General features: G+C 40.8%; 1 protein-coding gene across 1 annotated transcript; it reads left to right on the forward strand.

Annotated features, from left to right (window-relative positions):
• The first annotated feature begins 103 nt into the window (after positions 1 to 103).
• Positions 104 to 14,427, forward strand: ano11 (anoctamin 11). Its single transcript, XM_080470413.1, has 24 exons — positions 104 to 224; positions 381 to 528; positions 816 to 942; positions 1,023 to 1,216; positions 1,336 to 1,443; positions 2,251 to 2,387; positions 2,498 to 2,555; positions 2,652 to 2,762; positions 2,858 to 3,023; positions 3,463 to 3,553; positions 5,018 to 5,114; positions 5,213 to 5,356; positions 5,632 to 5,769; positions 6,716 to 6,814; positions 6,941 to 7,043; positions 7,577 to 7,688; positions 7,775 to 7,829; positions 7,967 to 8,064; positions 9,082 to 9,218; positions 9,308 to 9,513; positions 9,610 to 9,746; positions 10,006 to 10,096; positions 10,606 to 10,737; positions 13,476 to 14,427. The coding sequence occupies exons 2-24, from the start codon at positions 397 to 399 to the stop codon at positions 13,500 to 13,502; spliced, it is 2,700 nt and encodes an 899-aa protein (XP_080326539.1). The 5' UTR covers positions 104 to 224; positions 381 to 396; the 3' UTR covers positions 13,503 to 14,427.
• The last annotated feature ends 3,774 nt before the right edge of the window (positions 14,428 to 18,201 follow it).

The following is an 18,201-nucleotide window of genomic DNA, read 5'->3' on the forward strand; positions in this document are numbered from 1 at the left end:
GTAAAAATGTGCGATGTGCCTTCTCTCTGCTGAGATGCAGCAGAGCTCTGCCGTACAAGATGCTGCCCACATGCTACATCCATTACGGTATGCTGCCGCTATTGCAGTGGAGGAGAGCAGCGTGACGGATGCAGAGATAAAGAAGAGGAGGAGGACAAGAGCAACGCAGATTGCTGCAAATTCAGACTTCAGCAGCTTCAGCCTCATTCTCACTCCAACCAAAGGTATAGTGTCAACCTTCTTTTTTTTTTAACTCCATATTTGCCTTTTTCCCCCCCCCTAAAAGCAAGTGTTACTTGTTATCTGTGCATCGCTTCAGTGCTGAGCACAGATTTCCTCCATGGTGCAGTTTTATGAATGCTCAGTTTACTACACCACAGGACCGTCTGAGCCGTCATGCTGAGGAAGGGCTCGGAGCTACAGAGGGGGGACAGAGAGGTCCTCCTGGATCTGGGTGATGGCGAACAAGCACAAACAACAGACAGCTATGGGAGTCTGCAGAATGGGGTCTTCATCCCACCACGATATGTAAGCATTGTCTTACCTTCTCAACAGCTGCAATGTGTTCTCCTTTCAGGAGACGGCTTTAGCGGCACATTCACACATCGGTACCTCCGCCTTCATGCCCCAGTAACTTGTCACAGAGAATTTTGTCGAATTCTCTGTGACCATTGTCTGGTCCTGGACTGCAAAGACTGAAGGCTTTTATTATGCTTGTGTGCTGGTATAATGTACAATGTACAAATAATGATAGGAGGCATCTGCAGAAAATATCAGTGCTTTTTGTACTGACTTCACTATGTCATTGATTTCAGCTTTCATCAGCAACTGCTAATGAAGATGTGGATGGAGGGGATGGCGTTTATTTTCATTTGAATACCAGATGTAACCAGCCAGTTCCACAGCGGGGGAATTACTTCAGAGATGGGAAAACTAAAATTGGTAGGCAGCATCACTAGCACAACGATAGGGAAGAGATTCAGCGTCTTATTTTTCTTTTCACGGCTTCATTCTGGGTTCAGATTTTGTGCTGGTGTGGGAGATTCGCTCGAGGAGGAAGCGGCGAGGAAAGGGGAAGAGCGAGGTGACCGGTGACGACGGGGAAAATGTTCCCACTGAGGAGAACAGCCGGTCTGAACGAAAGAAGGCAAAACTGGCTCACTGGAGGGAAAAGTTTATTGAGAATCTTGAAAGTGTGGGACTACTCATGGAAAAGGTACTGCTGTTAAGATTCAAGAACATTCAACAAACAATCCTAATTATAAAAGAAAGTCTAATAAGTACTCTACCTGTTACCCATGAATTAGTCTCTCCTCTGTGATTGTTGCCCTGCAGGAGCAAACGGCAAATGAGAAGAAAACCATTCATTTTCTTAAAATTCATGCTCCCTGGGATGTTTTGGTGTATTATGCAGAGGAACTTTGCCTTAGAGCTCCATTACAGGTCAGCACATCCATCTACTGTTCATATTAGAGTCTGAAACAGATTTAACACCGAGTGGATTACATCAGTATGTTGGCTTCTACCATTTGGTTTGTCCATTTTCAATCCAGACTGAATTATGAAAATGTGGTACACAGGTTATGTGTAGCCTGTTGAGACATAGATTTAGAGGGTGTTTACCCTTTATAGAGGTCCTGGAAATTCTTGGTATTTGAAAATGTTATAGTGAGAGTGGTAATAGAGAATATGAATAGTGTTCCATTTATATGTAATAAAACATTTTGAATGGTCATGAATTCGTCATCAAGCAAGCCAACATTGCATTAATTTGACCATTTCTGGCTTTAAAAAAACCCCGATGTTAATGTTTAACAAAGAATGGTCATAGAGTGATTTGCACCATTTTTATATGCACTATTAATCATTTTTTGCGTCTTAACGTCACATCAAAAGCAACTATCAGGCTATACATGCGTACAACATGGCTATACAAATATATATTCTGTGATTAACATCAATTAAAAATTGTGAGGAAACTGCAATAAATGAGAATGTTACCAAATTAAGGGTAAAGCTGTATGACATTGCTGTTAACAAAATGTGGCTCTTGTAGGGGGGGGTCAAATCTGTAGCCAGAAAATAGCTCATATGAAGCACATATAACACACACATGTTGGACCTGACGCAAAAGATAAAAGCTGACGGAAAGCACCAATCTTTATAGCCACTGCAGCCACTCTCAGTGATGTCAACAAAGAATTGTTGAGGGATGATAAGATGCTGACTCGGCATGCGTGTGGCCTTCAGGCACAGCCACATCTGGACTTGAACACCTCTGCGCGTGTACTGAGCAGACTATGCATACCTAACGTGATGAAGGAGTCGGTGCCCAACAGGCCACTGGATTATTACACATGTGCCTTTCGCAAGTCAAAGATGAACAGGTGAGTTAAGATGGGTCCACTACGAGATCAAATCATGTTCAGTCCCACCAGGGCACATACGTCAATTATGGTCCCTCTTTTTTTTTTTTTTCCTTTTTCTTTTTTCAAAGATTTCTCGGCTGTGAAAACCATGAAACTTACTTCAATAACACGCAAAGACAACGTGTTGTGAGTAACGCAAACACACACTCTTATAACATTGTGCTGGACGTTGGGCAGCATTGTTTTTCTCTGATTGACGTGAGAGTGTGTCTCCTGGTCCAGGTGTATGAGATTCTCGCTGGGGCAGTGTACGGGAAAAGGAAGAGGGCTGAGGTTGGTGTGGAGAGACTGGTGAATGAGGGAGCATACTCGGCCGCTTTCCCCCTTCATGAGGTGTGCTACTATCAGTGAGATATTATTATTTGTTTTGGAACCCAGATAACCTTGATTCCCCTTCTCTAACCGGCTGCATGTTTTTCTCGCCACAGGGCCCTTTTGAACTTCCCAAGTATGAGATCGGTCCCGATGAGCTGAACCAGAGGCAGGTTCTCTACTACTACTGGGCCCGCTGGTGGAAATGGTGCAAGTATCAACCACTGGACCATATCAGGGAATACTTTGGAGAGAAGATTGCGTTCTACTTTGCCTGGCTGGGTAAATATGCGTTTTCATTCAGTCTCTTTACGTAGATGGTGCTGAAGCTTTTAATCATGGTTTTGTATGTCCAATCTGTTGTTCAAAATAAATATATTTTTTAAACATTTAGCTGGAATTATTGAATGAATTTGAATCATATAATTTAAAATAGTAATATATTTTCTTTTTTGGTAAACCTTAATCAACATCTCACTGTAAATGTAGGTTATACATACCCCCAAAAACACATATTCAGTATGTTCCCATGTGTTTTAACTCCCCATCACTTCAAAACCTTGGCGCTGGTGTTAAATAGAATAATAATCAAGACTGAAACAGAAAAAAGAATCCTCCACAACTTATTCATGCAGCACAGCAGTTCCACTGTTTAATTGCTCATCCTTTCCCCGGCATCAGCTGAGAGCTGCAGTACTGATGGAGCTGTATATCCCTGCAGGTTTCTACACAGCCTGGCTGCTGCCGGCAGCAGTGGTGGGAACCCTCGTCTTTGTTTCTGGAGTCATGTCCATGGGTTCCAACACACCAGCGTGAGTTTGCACAATTCACACCAGGTTAAAAACTCTACACAAAGCAACACACATTTAAACACAATTGTTCAGTGATATCTTGAACATTTACATGGCTGAAGGCAGGTGAGAGAGGAGGTGTTATATTGTTTGTATGTATTGCTGTGTCACTCCAGATTTATGAGGTCACATGTAATGATCAGCAGGTAAATCCTCACAGCCGAAAAGAAGACATATTATTATTATTATTATTATCATTATTACTATTATTATTATTATTATTATTATTATTATTATTATTATTATCATTATTATTATTATTATTATTACTATTATTATTATTATTATTATTATTAATTCGAGCAGCCTTTCAGGTTCTTTTAGTTACTCAGTATATCTGTATTGTCGAGAATATATCTATAGTATTTCTATGAGTTTTCTTTTTATTATTTTCTATAAGCCAGATTTAGTAGACTTGTCCCTGAAGGAAACATGAAAACCTGCGCTTCTGCCATATCCGGTATTTGAAACTATTGCTTGGTTCAGCTTTGTACATTAATGCACTAATACATTATATTAGTATTGATCGTACTCCCTCATTTTCCCTTCAGAAAGAAAGTAAATACGCACATTATAACATTTTCCTTCGAGCCATTGCCTGGAAATTAAACTCCACTTAGACACTTTCTCGCAAATGATGCTGCACAAGTATATTTTTAGATGCTGCACATATAAAGGCACATAAGAACAAGCTTCGTAAATGGAAGCCTCATTATGATGAAATGTTCATGTGCTATGCTATTACCAGGTTAAATATACATTATTTGTCACCACCACAGTATCCACTACAAGAGTCTAGATTTAATTATCTTTCAGTGTACACTAATGGAGTTTTTTTGGTTGTGTTTTTTTTTTTACTGAAGCTTTCTATCAGCTCCATTGGTAGGAATACCGTCCCTGTACACTGTAGCAAAGGAACGCGTTTAGAGAGACTGGAAGACAAGTCAGTATTTCAGGATGAAGGAAACCAAATGTCTCAGATTCAAGTTCATTAGTTCACACTGCAGATTAGAGGCATTGATTAGCTGAGGATGGATGGAGAGCAGTCTGTGGCCATTAAAAAAACAACAAAAAAAAAACCTGCAGCCCTCTCATGATAATGGACCGCTAGTGCTTCATAACGTTCCCATTACTGAAATTAAGAAGATAGACATCTCTCACTGAGTCCAGGCTGTATTTTCCTGATGGACGCTACATTTAGTCACAGTTTCAGGACCTCAGTGAATCAACCTATTAAAGGAAAGCGCAGGAGCCATTACCTGACTACAAGCTGGCCTAGGAACCGGTTTCAACACTTATTGATTATCTGTATTTGAATTACTTCAAGTAATCAATTCATTAAGGTCTTTTAAGATTAATTGCTTCATAACCTTTAATGAATGCTGTGTGATTGTGACTCATCTGTGTCTCTGTGTCTGTTCATAGTAAAGAAATCTGTGACAGTGGTGGTAGTTACCTGATGTGTCCTCTCTGTAAAACATGTAAGGCCTGGAACATGTCTGATATCTGCACCATGGCGAAGGTAAAGGCCTCTCACTGGTAAATAACTCTTTTTATGGATTTGCACAATGTAAGAAGACCGGGAGGTGATTTATGTTGTGTGTCGTTTTTGCTTTGCAGCTGGGCTACTTATTTGACCACCCAGGCACTGTCTTCTTCAGTGTGTTCATGTCCTTCTGGGCGGTAACATTTCTGGAGTACTGGAAGAGAAAGATGGCCACCCTGGCCCACCACTGGGACTGCATGGACTTCCATGAAGAAGAGGTTGCATAACCCTCCTTTGCTCGCTGACTCTCAATTAGAGTTTGACCCAATGATCCTAAATATTAAATCTCCCACAGCTTTATAACTCCTTCTCGTCATTCTCTCAGAGGCTGCGGTACTATGTAGTTCTATTTGCATATATCAGAATAAACGGTACCATAAAGAAGGACCTTCCAAATTTCACAATGGGAAATCTTTTGTTTGGGTTTGAAATCGTAAACTTCAGACACCTAAATGTCCCACAGTGCTGCTGATCGCCATGTCATGTATTTCAGGAACGTCCTCGGCCAGAGTTTGCGGCCATGGCCCCGACTATGGAGCAAAATCCAGTGACAGGTGTCAAAGAGCCCTACTTTCCGGAAAAGACCAGGTTGTCTCGCATGTTCACCGGCTCTATGGTCATCATCATGATGGTAAGTCACTTGTTTTAGCACTGCAGGTTTATTGTATGAAGAGATTGGTGAATTACTTTGTTAATGACAACAGTTATTTAAGTTAAACAATATCACTGGTCCCTCTGATGTCAGTGATGTAATGGGATTTGTTGAGGTTATGTACCATCATCTGATTCATACAACATCACTATCATCTCCCTAAGTAAACAAGCTTATTTTCCTTCACGTTTCAAGGCTCAGTTTCTTTTGAGCTTTGTTTATGTGATATTGATGAGAATGAAAGGTTGAGCTGACACCTGTGTGCTGCTGTGTTCTCTCCTGCAGGGGTAACTGAGCCCTCTTCTAAAAATAAATCCAGGTCATTTGTCCTCCGGGATACACACGATCTCCATCACACCGTATGCTCCATCCAAGATTAAATTGTTAATAGATATCATTTTTCTCACTCCATTCTCCTGATGACGCAGCCTTGGCACCAATCACACACAGTGCAGTCTATTCAATACAATGCGTTTAATGAAGTACGCTGTTGTTTATAAATTGTACCAACACCAACAGTGTGTATTATAGTTCAAAGGTCTCAGGTCTGTTATATTTATCATTTTACTGCTCTGGTCCATTCAACTTCAAATGGGGTTGCTTATAAATTCTGGATTAAAATGAGTTTCACATCCCCGCCCAAAGCCGTATTAATGAAATACTTGTAGGGGTGTGTGTTGTTCATATTCCAAAGTGTCCTTTGGCAAGACAACGATCCCCTTATTTCTCCCAATGGAGGTCAGACCCCATGCATTGCAGCCAGCATCATTGGTGCACAAGTGTTTTGATGGATGAATGTGACAAACTAGTTGTGTTTTGGAAATGTGCTCAATAAGGGAAGTCCAGTTACACAAAGGTGGTACTTTTTTCTGTAATGGAAAAAAAGATCTACTAACGTAGTCTTTTCTCACATCTTTCCTCACAGATGTGTGTGGTGATGATCTTCCTGGTGACCGTGGTCATGTGTCGCGGTATCATCAGCGTGATGATGTTCCGCACTGGGAGCCCTGTGCTGCGTACCGAGGTGAGTCAGATTTACACTCAAATGTGTCATTCTTTTCTTCTGGTTTAAAATATTTGCATTTGATATTTATATACTTACTTTGTTTGTGCACGGCTAACATTGATACATGCGTGATGTTTCCTCCAGGCAGGGACCATAGCCAACATCTCCAGCAGTATTGTCAACCTGGGCCTCATCCTGCTGATGGGACGGGTCTACACTGCATTAGCTGAGCAGCTAACAAAGTGGGGTAAGGATCGATTTTGCTCTTAAATTCCTTATACTGGATATCAATTTCACTTTGTCAATTAATCACAGGTAAATAAACATGAGACTTCTTAAAGAGTAGCTGACGCTCTTCAATCTGATCCCATCATCCTCTCCCTCCTCTACCACTTTGTCAGTGGGGGATTAAGGTGATGGTTGACGTGGGCATATTCCAAAGATATGTTCACAAGAACTGCATCTTACATTGTATGCAGTATATTGGTAACAGGTATTTCAATTACTTTGCAATGTACTTGAATTTTAATGAATTTGGTTTTGTCAGAGTATAATAAGCCCTGTAAGAAAGGTGCAATTTGCATTTTTTTTTTTTCTATTACCAGATTGCATCAAGCTGTGGTTATATAGAAGTAACTTCCTCTGCTTTTTTTTTTACACACTAAGTTGAACATTTCTTAGCTGTTTCTCATTATTTGTAACTGTTAAAAGAGGAATTATTAGGCTCAAAGCTGAAACAAATCAAAAGGGGGCATTGGCATACGATTTTCTACTTTGCAGAGATGCACAGGACTCAGACCCAGTATGAAAACTCCTTCATCTTCAAGGTGTTCATCTTCCAGTTTGTAAACTTCTACTCATCTCCTTTCTATGTGGCTTTTTTAAAAGGAAGGTGAGTTGTGGCTCAAACACAAAAACTAATAAATGAATCACAGAGGCAGTGCCGTTTTAATGTGTCATTCCTCTGTGTGTTGTCAGGTTCGTGGGTTATCCCACAAACTATGGAACCTTGTTTGGGATGAGAAATGAAGATGTGAGTCCCTCCCACTTTTTGATGACCTGTAATCTATTGCACGGTCTGAAAGTACCGCAGATCCTTTCTACTGGGTTTTTATTCCAGCATGCAAAATTGATGCCCCTCTGAGTCACACCTCTTGTCTGCTGTTACAGTGTGGCCCCGGGGGCTGCCTCATTGAACTGGCTCAACAACTCTTCATCATAATGGTGGGGAAGCAGCTTATCAACAACATTCAGGAGTTCATTTTACCGTACGTTGTCACACATACGAATCATAAGCCAGCGTGTCATTTTGAGAGGTCAAGCTGATGTTTGCTTGTTTGATTTTTAATGGTTGGATGGATTTCTCATCCTATCACGAGGGTTATGAGAATTTTCACACCCACCTTACTTCAACTAAATAACCCAACATTATGTGGCATTAACTCTTCAAGTCTATATTTCAGTTTGTGTGGGTGGCATAAAATACTCCAAGTTAATTGACAAAATTACGCTACTTGGATTTTGGTGTTTCCTATTTCATTTCGTTGTTGTTTGAGTTGTGTTTCTTATAGCCAAGGCTCCTCTGTTTAATACGTTGTATTACATCATTATATTGTCATAAATTGAGTCCATTGCTTCATGCTATTTGTTGCAGTTTTCTATCTGCCCCAGAATTGTGAGACCCTTGTTTTTTTAAGGATTAAATAGATTACAATCATCCATAAACATGCATTAAAGAAACAATTTCTAAACTATCAAATAGAAGATTAAAAAAAAACCCTGACTCATTCACTGTCACATCTACTGTGGAGTTGAATTGATTCTACTCTTTAGTTTATTATAGTTTAACAAACTCTACTCTCACACTAACCTATAAATACCCACACGTTCATTTTGGCATCACAGCCTACGTGTTGAAAATATGATTAGGTTGATTATATTAAAGCAATGTTGGTGATCATAAATCTCGTCACTGTCAGGCTGATTGGTTATGTGTTACAGCAGAGCCAGGATGAGCGATGATGCCAAATGCAAAGAGGCTCAGTAAGCATCTGCAGTGTCTTCTGAGCCTGAGGGATGTGTCAGTGACAACAACCTAACAGTTTTTCTCTGCCTGTAAAACAAATGACCACAATTTGTCAATGTCTTATGATGCCTGGGAAATATGATTTGTCTGCAAACTGACAGCAGAAAGTAAAATGTTATGTGGAAACAAAAGCTGATGTTCTGTATTTAAGACTGATTGTTAATTATTTCACATTCATCGTGCCTCTCTGTCCTGACAGGAAGGTGAAGGCCTGGCAGCAGAAAAGGACCATGGCCAAGGTGTTGGGGAATAAGAGGTCCCAGGAGCCCCAGCGCTGGGAGGAGGACTACCAGCTGGTGGAGTGTGAAGGCCTTTTTGAAGAGTACCTGGAGATGGGTCTGTATCCACCTGAAGCACACCGTGTAATGCAGTGAGACATACTGCCGCGCTCGATGACTCAACAAGAGCTGTGTGCTGTGCTGCAGTGCTCCAGTTTGGCTTCATCACGATCTTTGTGGCGGCGTTTCCCCTGGCTCCGCTCTTTGCCCTTCTTAACAACTGGGTGGAGATCCGCCTGGACGCCCATAAGTTTGTGTGTGAGTACCGGCGGCCGGTGGCCGAGCGCGCCCAGAACATCGGCGTCTGGTTCAACATACTGGAGGCCTTGTCGCACCTGTCGGTCATCGCCAACGTGAGTCTTTCAACAAACACTGAACTATCAGGCTGCAAGGATGTGTGTGTGTGTGGTTTTAATTTTTTTAAAACATTGTCTTATGTTTGTCGTCAGGCTTTCCTTATCGCCTTCACATCAGAGTTTTTACCTCGCCTGCTCTACCAGTACAAGTTTGACAACGATCTCAATGGATACGTCAACTTCACCTTGGCTCACGCCCCTCTGAACTACACGGAGTATTCACTGTGCAGGTATGCTTTGTGCTAAAGTCTGAGTCAATAGAACAGTAATGGAATGATCCACAAATGTTTAACTTGGTTTGTACATTTGTTGAAAGTTTCGAAGTTTTAAGTTGTTTTTACATCCCAGACTTGACCAACAGAGGGTGGTATTACTGATGGTAAAACATTAATATTTCATTTTGATGCTTTTTATGTGCTGCTGCGTGGTACATCCACCCACTTGTTCAAAGCAAAACTGCAGTTACTGTTTAGATTTTTCCTTTTTTAGGTACAAGGCATTCAGAGACAACGAAGGGAACCACACACTGTTCTACTGGGAGCTCCTTGCTGTCAGGCTCGGTTTTATCATTGCATTTGAGGTATGAAGGGATCTGCTTTGTCTCTCAAACCTTTTCAGTAAAGGTAATGCCCACACATGCTTTTTATTATTTCTATCTTTCACCCACATGTATAGCCTCTGCTGCACCACGGTTACATATTTAAGCTAGTGGCTCTGTAGTCTTGTGATTTATTGCAGAAAGCTGCATTCTGGAGTAGTGGTTTGCACTCCCATCTCACAGCTAGAATAGCTTTGGTTTGAATCCAGGTTTGGAAGCCTTTCTGGGTGGATTATGCATGGTCTTCTGTGAGGTTTCTTTTATACCCTGTTCAAACACATGCCTCGGAGGTTTATTATAAACCCTTTTAGTGTGAATATAATTATGGTGTTTTTTTTTTGTTCTGTTTCTGTGTTTGTCTTGTGATGGACTACTGACCTGTTGAGGGTTTTCCCTGCCTTCACACATCCTTCAGCTGGAAATCTGTAGTTTTAAATAGTTTTACACACTATGAATTTTCTTGTTGGTCTCCATGCCTGCCCCTCCCACAGCACGTGGTGTTCTTCGTCCTGCGAGCCATCGACTGGATTGTACCTGATGTCCCCGAGTCTTTGGAGCTGAAGATCAAGAGGGAGCGCTATCTGGCCAAGCAAGCTCTAGCGGAAAACCAGGAGGCCTTGTTGGTGAGTCGAGGCCGAGGGCCCGCCCATACCACTCCAGGCGCCTCCAGCCCAGGTCAGTAAGAACATGGGACACACACACTTGGAAAAAACACACACAAACACACACTTATGGCAGACCTGGATGCAAAATGCACCTATCCTTCATATTTCATATATCTTTCTGCTCCCTGCTGGATGATGAAAGATGGAAACATCCAGTTGTTTGGATGTTTTGAGGAATGAGGGTTTTTCTCTTCTCCTGTTTCATGTGTGAAGAATCGGGCTTGAAAACCTAACATGAGATTTGTTGTGTTGTGTCAACATTTATTGTATTGTTATAAACATTTCAACGTCCCCTGTGCACAGTACTGTATGTGTTCACAACTTGACCACTAGATGCCACTAAATCTGTTCTTGGAAGGGGAAAAAAAAGCAACGTTGCTTTGTTTTTTTTTTAAATGGATTTATGTCAGAAGATTATAAACAGAAACAATTTGATAAGAACTACACGAGAGCAATATATTAGTGACAACCTGTATTGAGCACTAAATTCAATTGTTACTTGTGCTGCTAAAGGCATAAACAAGATTACATTTTAAGAAGCTGGCAGGAGAGCGTATCTTTATTTATAGCTTTAAATTAAATATTTATGTGCTTCCACCATAACATCCTGATATCAGAGTCATATTGCAAATATCCTGCAGTGATGTTGTCAGTTATTGTTCCACTCAGTTGATGCATTTAAGTAGAACAATGTTCTCAGGTCATGTTGTATTAAACCTGTCACTGTCTCTGCTGATTCCCATAAACAAATTCCACAATTTAAAGGCCTTTTAAAGCTCTCCCGCCCATCTCCACCCCTCCACAGGGAATTTGCTCAGCACCTGCGGTCCGACGAGCTGTCATAAACTCGCTGCGATGCACACAACATGATCATTAGGCGTAATCTGTGTAGGATCAGTGCCCAGGGTGTTGGTGTTAGATGATTGCGATTACATCCTCAGACGCTGTGAGCTGATGTCTGTTTGTCGAGTTTGCTGTTTTCCTTTTGTCCAACACGTCTGTTGATGCTCAGCTTGGTGGAGGTGATGTCACTGGACAGAAATCATTACAGTGAGAAACAGAAAGATATTCACATTGCAGACTGTACAAGTCCCACAGTGTGTGCATTCATCCTCCTCTGTGTGTGTGTGTGTGTGTGTGTGTGTGTGTGTGTGTGTGTGTGTGTGTGTGTGTGTGTGTGTGTGTGTGTGTGTGTGTGTGTGTGTGTGTGTGTGTGTGTGTGTGTGTGTGTGTGTGTCCCTGTGCTCTGACCTATGCTGTTGTCATGTGTCTCATGTAGTGAGTGTTTCTGGATGAGGGCAGGTGAGTACAGCACAAGTAAGTAACTTCTCAAGACAAATGTCATGATTCCAGCAATCTAAAAGATCCAAAATATGCTTATTAATGTGTAGTTATACGTTGTACAGAAGGCTACATTAACACCTTTTGCCATTTGAATTCAGTTTTTTATGAATTGATATGTAATAAATTAATTCATTTCAGTCCAGCATCCACATACAACTCAAACTGGTCTAAAATGGGCCCGGCCAGTAAATTGTTCTACTATTCCCTGTGTTGGTTGTTTTTTGTTTTTCAGTTTAGTGGATATTTATGGATGTATTAAGAAAAATATTACATTAGATTTTACAAAACTTTACAGAGCCATGACCATTTTAAAGAAAAGCAGGCGCACTTTCAACACTATGCTATTTTTAACAATAACTCTTGTAAGAAACAGTCAAATGTCCTAAACCAATCTATTTTGCAGCACTCGGCATGCACGTTTTTGTAAATTCAGACTATACCTGTGATGCTATTGCTACTACAGTAAAGAGGCAAGCTTTCATAGAAACGATTCCAGTCAATGTCTTTGTGACTCCGACACTTAAATGTCATGCAGCGGAGCAGAGTGGACCCTCTGCCAGGCCAGTGTTTATGCGCAGACCTTATGTTTGACACCGCAGAATTATTTCCTTTTTTATTATTTCCAAAGATCCACGCAGAAGAATTATTTATAATCTGAGCTGTGATGAGTGACACTTCCTATCTCTGTTATATGACTGGTTCTTGAATTTACTTATTAAGGTAGATATGAAGTAAAGTGCAGGGAAACAGAAATGTTTAGCAGATGTTGGTGGTTTATAAAAAGTACTATTATGGGCATCTTGTTGTTGTTTTTTAAAGCTGCCTACCTCTAAAGAAATATATTATAAATCATATCATATGAGACATTAGCAACTGGCAGCCTGATGGCCACATATAGCAGCCATCCCCAATTACTGTGGCCCAATTGCCAAACTACAAAAATCAATCAGTTCATCTGAAGCAGGAATCATGTACTCTTTAATCACAGTATTGATAATGTTATTGCAACATGTACATGTCAAAATCCAGATGTAATCTGCTGTAATATTGTGTTGTTGCTTATCTTAGTTTTAATGATCAAAAGTTAAAAAATATTTAGCTTTTCACTCTGAAAGTGTTGTTGTTTTTTTTTTTACAAAAAGTTTTGTTTTATTTCCTGATCCTCTTAACAAATATAGCAACAAACTGTTATTCAGCGGCATATTGCAGCTCAGATTTGATCCTTTTTTTTCTCCCTTCATACGTCTTCCAATGGCCTCTCTGACAGGACTAACTCTCTCTTTCTCTCCTGTCTCTCGGTTTCTGCTCCATTCCTTCCCTGTCCAAACTCAACCTCTCTGCCTCCCCTGAAGCAAGTGACGCGTCCTTTGGAAACATGAGTTAGGACTCCTCCGAGGAAAAAGAAGCAGCAGGAGGGAATTTTGGAGGAATAAGAGACACTCATTTACATCTGGGATAGCAGGAGTGGACTTTCTTTTCTCTGGGTGGAGAAATGTCTTTGCACTCAAGTTGCTCTTTTTGCTTAATTCATGCATATGTGCCAGCAAAGCTTATAGGAGCAGGTGTGATAACTCACCTCATTTTCCCCACATTTTTTTTAGAGAAGTTATATCCCAGCAATTTCATGTTTTATTGCCTGGCTACTTACAAGTCACCAGTATTTCTTCTCTGTTGGAGAAAGGACGGGTTGTTATAACTCATGAGTATAAACTATGCACAGAAAGTAAGGTATATTATATTGACTAATATGTTTTCTGGGTATAAGTTTTCTCCCTTTAGATACTCCCTTTTCTTTTCTGCCAATGTCAGTTGGATTAGTTTTTTGCTTTTGGCTCTTGTTTGCTGCTATATGATGGTTTTGTATTGACTGAAGTCTGACCAACAGCCAGTTACAAAACAACAATCAGTTACAACAGCAAAGAAAAACGTTTTGAAATGGACAGAAAAGATTCAGTAAAACTCTAATGTGTGCAACCCAACACCAGATGTTCTTTTGCCACAACCAGAATATTGGGGCTTCGTTCAGAAAATGCGACTCACGATTGGCTCAAAGATTGCAGCATGTTATTGTTCATGTTATCGGGCTACTTCCAGTCGGGTCCAGGCAGAATTTGGCATACGTCCATCTGAGACCTGCAGTGGCTCCCGTCACACCAAGCCTCAGAGTGTGAGGTGAAGACTGAAATCCACCAATTAAACTGAAGTTATATGTTTTTCATCTGCAAACTGGATTCGAGATTACCAATTGTTTTTTCATAACACAACAGGGAGGTAGTGTGCAGAATAAAAATCTGATTTAAAGTCATTTTTTTCCTTTGAATCTTTTTTATTTTTTATTTTTTATTTTTTTCTCTTCTCTTCAAAGCCTCGTGTATTTCACTTTGGTTTTCTTCGATCTGGCCAAGCTCTGCCATGGAGAACATTAAGCCACAGATTCTAGAGGCTGCTGTTGTACTCATGACAAGAAAAGAGACCTTTGTCCAAACTTATTGGAGTGTTTCTTTAAAGTATGTTAACATTGTGTCACATGCTTTATGGTGAGCAATGACTTGAGTTCAAGGTGCAACTTCCTTTCACCACAAGTACTGTAAAGTGTCAAACAACCTTCTTTTGCTTTAACTTGTTAATTTTTAAAAAAGTCGTGATTGTGAGCTGACAGTGTTGTTGCTATCTCGCAGATTATCTGTTGTTTACACTCCTCAGATCAAAGCATGCCGTTCTCTTCTACTTGAATGCTCTGCTCAGTATTCATACGGAATATTCCAGAGAGTAGCTAATGTACAATATGTAAACAGGAGTAAAATAGTACCTAGGTATAGGACATATTTTATGTGTGAGATGTTTTGCATTTTAGAAATTTTAGAGCAAAAATAAATCTAGTTTGATGAATGCAAATGCCTCCCGAGCGTGGGATTGTGCAGCTCTCCGGCCTCAGCTGAGAGATACTGTACATAGTGAGCTTTAACATTTAATCATTCATCTCCATCTACCTTCTCCACTTTCTTCCCCTCCTCTGTCAGGGAGTGTAATCGTCTCCAGACGGCAGACAGATGAAGACGGTGCTGATTTATTAGGAGTCAGAAGCAGACAGGTGTTCCTTAATGATTTCTCTCTTCCTCTCCCTCCTCCTCCTCTCACAAACTGCACCAATGGCTGTGGCCTTGGGCAACTCCTGACTTTTATTTTATCTCATCTCCTCTACTCCTCCTCTTCCAACTCCCCGTCTCTTCACCCTTTCCACAGCTCACTCCTCCCACTGTCTATCTCTTATTTCATCCCTGTCATCCCTTTTTTTTTTTTCTTCCTAAATACACGTTCTTTGCCTCCCTCCCTTCGTCTCTCTTGGCCACATTCATCTTGGGATTGTTATGATTGCTGTGCGTTCCTCTGCCATGGCCTGCAGGAAGAGTGAGTTAGTACATGTCAGTGAGCACAGGTATGCGCTGTGGACACCGGCTGGCTCATCCACCGGCTGCCGGGGCGAGGAGGGAGAGGCTGACAGGCACGAGCTGCAGCTTCAAATCTACCACAGAGTAATAAGGGAGCAAACAAGACACTGCAACACGGCATATATGGGAGTTCACTTCAAAGAGCACAAATACCCCCAAAACAAACACCAGCCTCATGTTTCATGCATTTGTGTGGGTGTGTCACTGCGGCGATCCGTCAAACATCACAGATAGATGCTGTGAATAAAGGCAGGTAATGTATCGGTTTTGACATTTTGGATGCAAAAATGTTCAGTCGTCCTTGAAATCTGAACACAACCACAGCAAAACTGAGTTTTCTTTTTTTTTTTTTACTTTATTTTTATTAAATTTTTTCACAGGAAATAACAAGGTACAGAACCACTCTGTAAAGTCACACAGTTATGCATTTATACATCACAGTTATATTTCAATTATATATCACAGATAAAAACTACTGAACAACCTGAACAACAGTAACGTTGGGGGGAGGGGGGGATCATGTGCATCACGAGTTACATCTGTATATTTCACAACATTCACAGGGAATAAAGTGTTCCAAGTTTAGGTTTAGTTGTCACCCCTATGTGTGAGGAACGTTTCCCATGGTGCCCAGAGAGCCGCACATATGTCCCTCTTCAGCCTTAAACTGTAGGTCATCTGTTCCATATGCTGTATATTTTTAACTATTTCTATCCACTGATTAAGGGTGAGCAAAACTGAGTTTTCAATCAAAAATGCTGCAAGAAAATACAAAAATCAATGCAAGGAATGACATGAAGAGGAACAGACTGAAGCACCTTATTGGAAATGAATGAATAGTTTTTGTGTACACAAAAATACAATTAAAAAGACATATGCACGACCACACAGGAACTACGTCCACATCATAAATACACACCCTCATCATTTCATTGAACGAATGATCTTTGTACTTAGTATTTTTGGCACTGATGAAGGTGACCACCTTGACCACATCCATGCAATATATTCAGAATACATTTGTACATCTATATGTTCTGAAAAGTTACAAGCAATTTATATCAATAGTCTAGATTATTTTTAACCCAAAATTCTAACATTCAAGAGATTTGTCACCTACATGATTGTACTGCAGTAACTTTAGATACTGTGGAAGTCAATTAAAACAGTAGTGATCTAACTTCTACATATAAAGTGAAAATGTTATAATATTAGTAAATCTGAAACCTATTAAAATAAATGCTAGATTTGTTCAATATTGCCACTGTGCATCATCTTCTATGCAGACTCGGTGTGACAGGGTCCTGGAGGCCATCCCAGTTTGGGTCAACGTAAAGTACACCTTGAACGGTTCACCAGTCCATCACAAGTCAAACACAGAGACAACCAAAAACACTTTCACACCTACGGGCAATTTTAGAGTCACGGATGAGCCCTAACCGGATGTTTTTGGACTGTGGGTGAAAAGCAGACGACCTAGAGAACATGCAAAGAAAGGACCTCCAATTCCAGCCTGGACTCGAACAGGAACTCTTACTAGCAGGCAGGAGTCCAAACCACTGCACCCCTGTGTGGCCCCATCCATTCTGATAAGTATATAATGTTTAGTGGCCTGGGTGGAGCTGAAGCTCTTTTTCAGCATTTTATTCTTGGGCCTGATGGAGCAGAGACGTTCGGGCAGCCAGTCACCCTCTGGTTGGGGTGGTGAGCGTTTGATGGTCCGACTGGTCTCGGACCTGCTCCACTTGGTGTCGATGTGCTGGAAGGCGGTGCAGTGTCATCGGGGCGATGCATTCAGCACATCAGATCATTCTCTGCAGGACGTTCCTGTTTTGAGTTGTGCTGCTGCCGTACCGTGCGGTGATGCTCTCAGGAAGCACAGATGCTCCTGTAGCGAAGTAGAAGGATACCAGCAGCACAGTAGAGATGTTACGTTCTCTCAGCTGTGTGAGGTGATACAAGCACAGCCTCAACTTCATTAACAGGTTGGACATGAATGTGAACCTATCAGATCTTCAGAGATGTGAAACTTAAGCTATCTGTAGTTTAGATGATGACGCCAGGGTTTCAAGTCATCATTCTAACAATCCATCACACAGCGTTGCAGTGGGTCCCGCCATTCACAGAGAAAACAAACGGTACAATTTCAAACCTTTACATGTTAAGTGTGTATGTTCTCACCGTGCCTGTATAGGAATACTGCAAGTTATTCAGAAGTCTTCTTAGCTCAATTAATAACTTTCAAATTGGCTCTTCACATGTGTGTCACTGAATTTCTTATCATTTGCATGTAATGCTGTAAACTTAATGCACATTTGTTAAATCTTACACTAGAGTATGATAACTACTGCTCTTTGTTATTTCAAATTTGAAATCAAACGGATGTGTTTATAATTTGTTGGATCATGTCACCTTTATCTGTATGTACTGTTTGAAATAGGATCTGTTGTTTGCTTTGCTATATACGTGCACAATTACTTCAGTATTTTTCCCCCCACTTGTGTGTATGTCAATATTGATCACGAAAACTGCACTTAATTAGATGAAATGCCATTTTCCACATCAGAATTCGATCCTTGTCTCGCTGTGTGACGCCAACATATTTGTGTTCCGTGAGAATCGCGACACA

The sequence above is a fragment of the Lipophrys pholis genome, assembly GCF_963383615.2.
Source record: "Lipophrys pholis genome assembly, chromosome: 8".
Lineage (NCBI taxonomy): Eukaryota > Metazoa > Chordata > Actinopteri > Blenniiformes > Blenniidae > Lipophrys > Lipophrys pholis.

Bases quoted from the DNA above. Each gene is read 5' to 3' on its own strand.
- ano11 (XM_080470413.1), top strand. From the start codon at position 397: ATGCTGAGGAAGGGCTCGGAGCTACAGAGGGGGGACAGAGAGGTCCTC. The intron at 1,444-2,250 runs GTCAGCACATCC...TGTGGCCTTCAG, and splicing joins GCCTTAGAGCTCCATTACAG to GCACAGCCACATCTGGACTT. The intron at 2,556-2,651 runs GTGAGTAACGCA...CTCCTGGTCCAG, and splicing joins ACACGCAAAGACAACGTGTT to GTGTATGAGATTCTCGCTGG.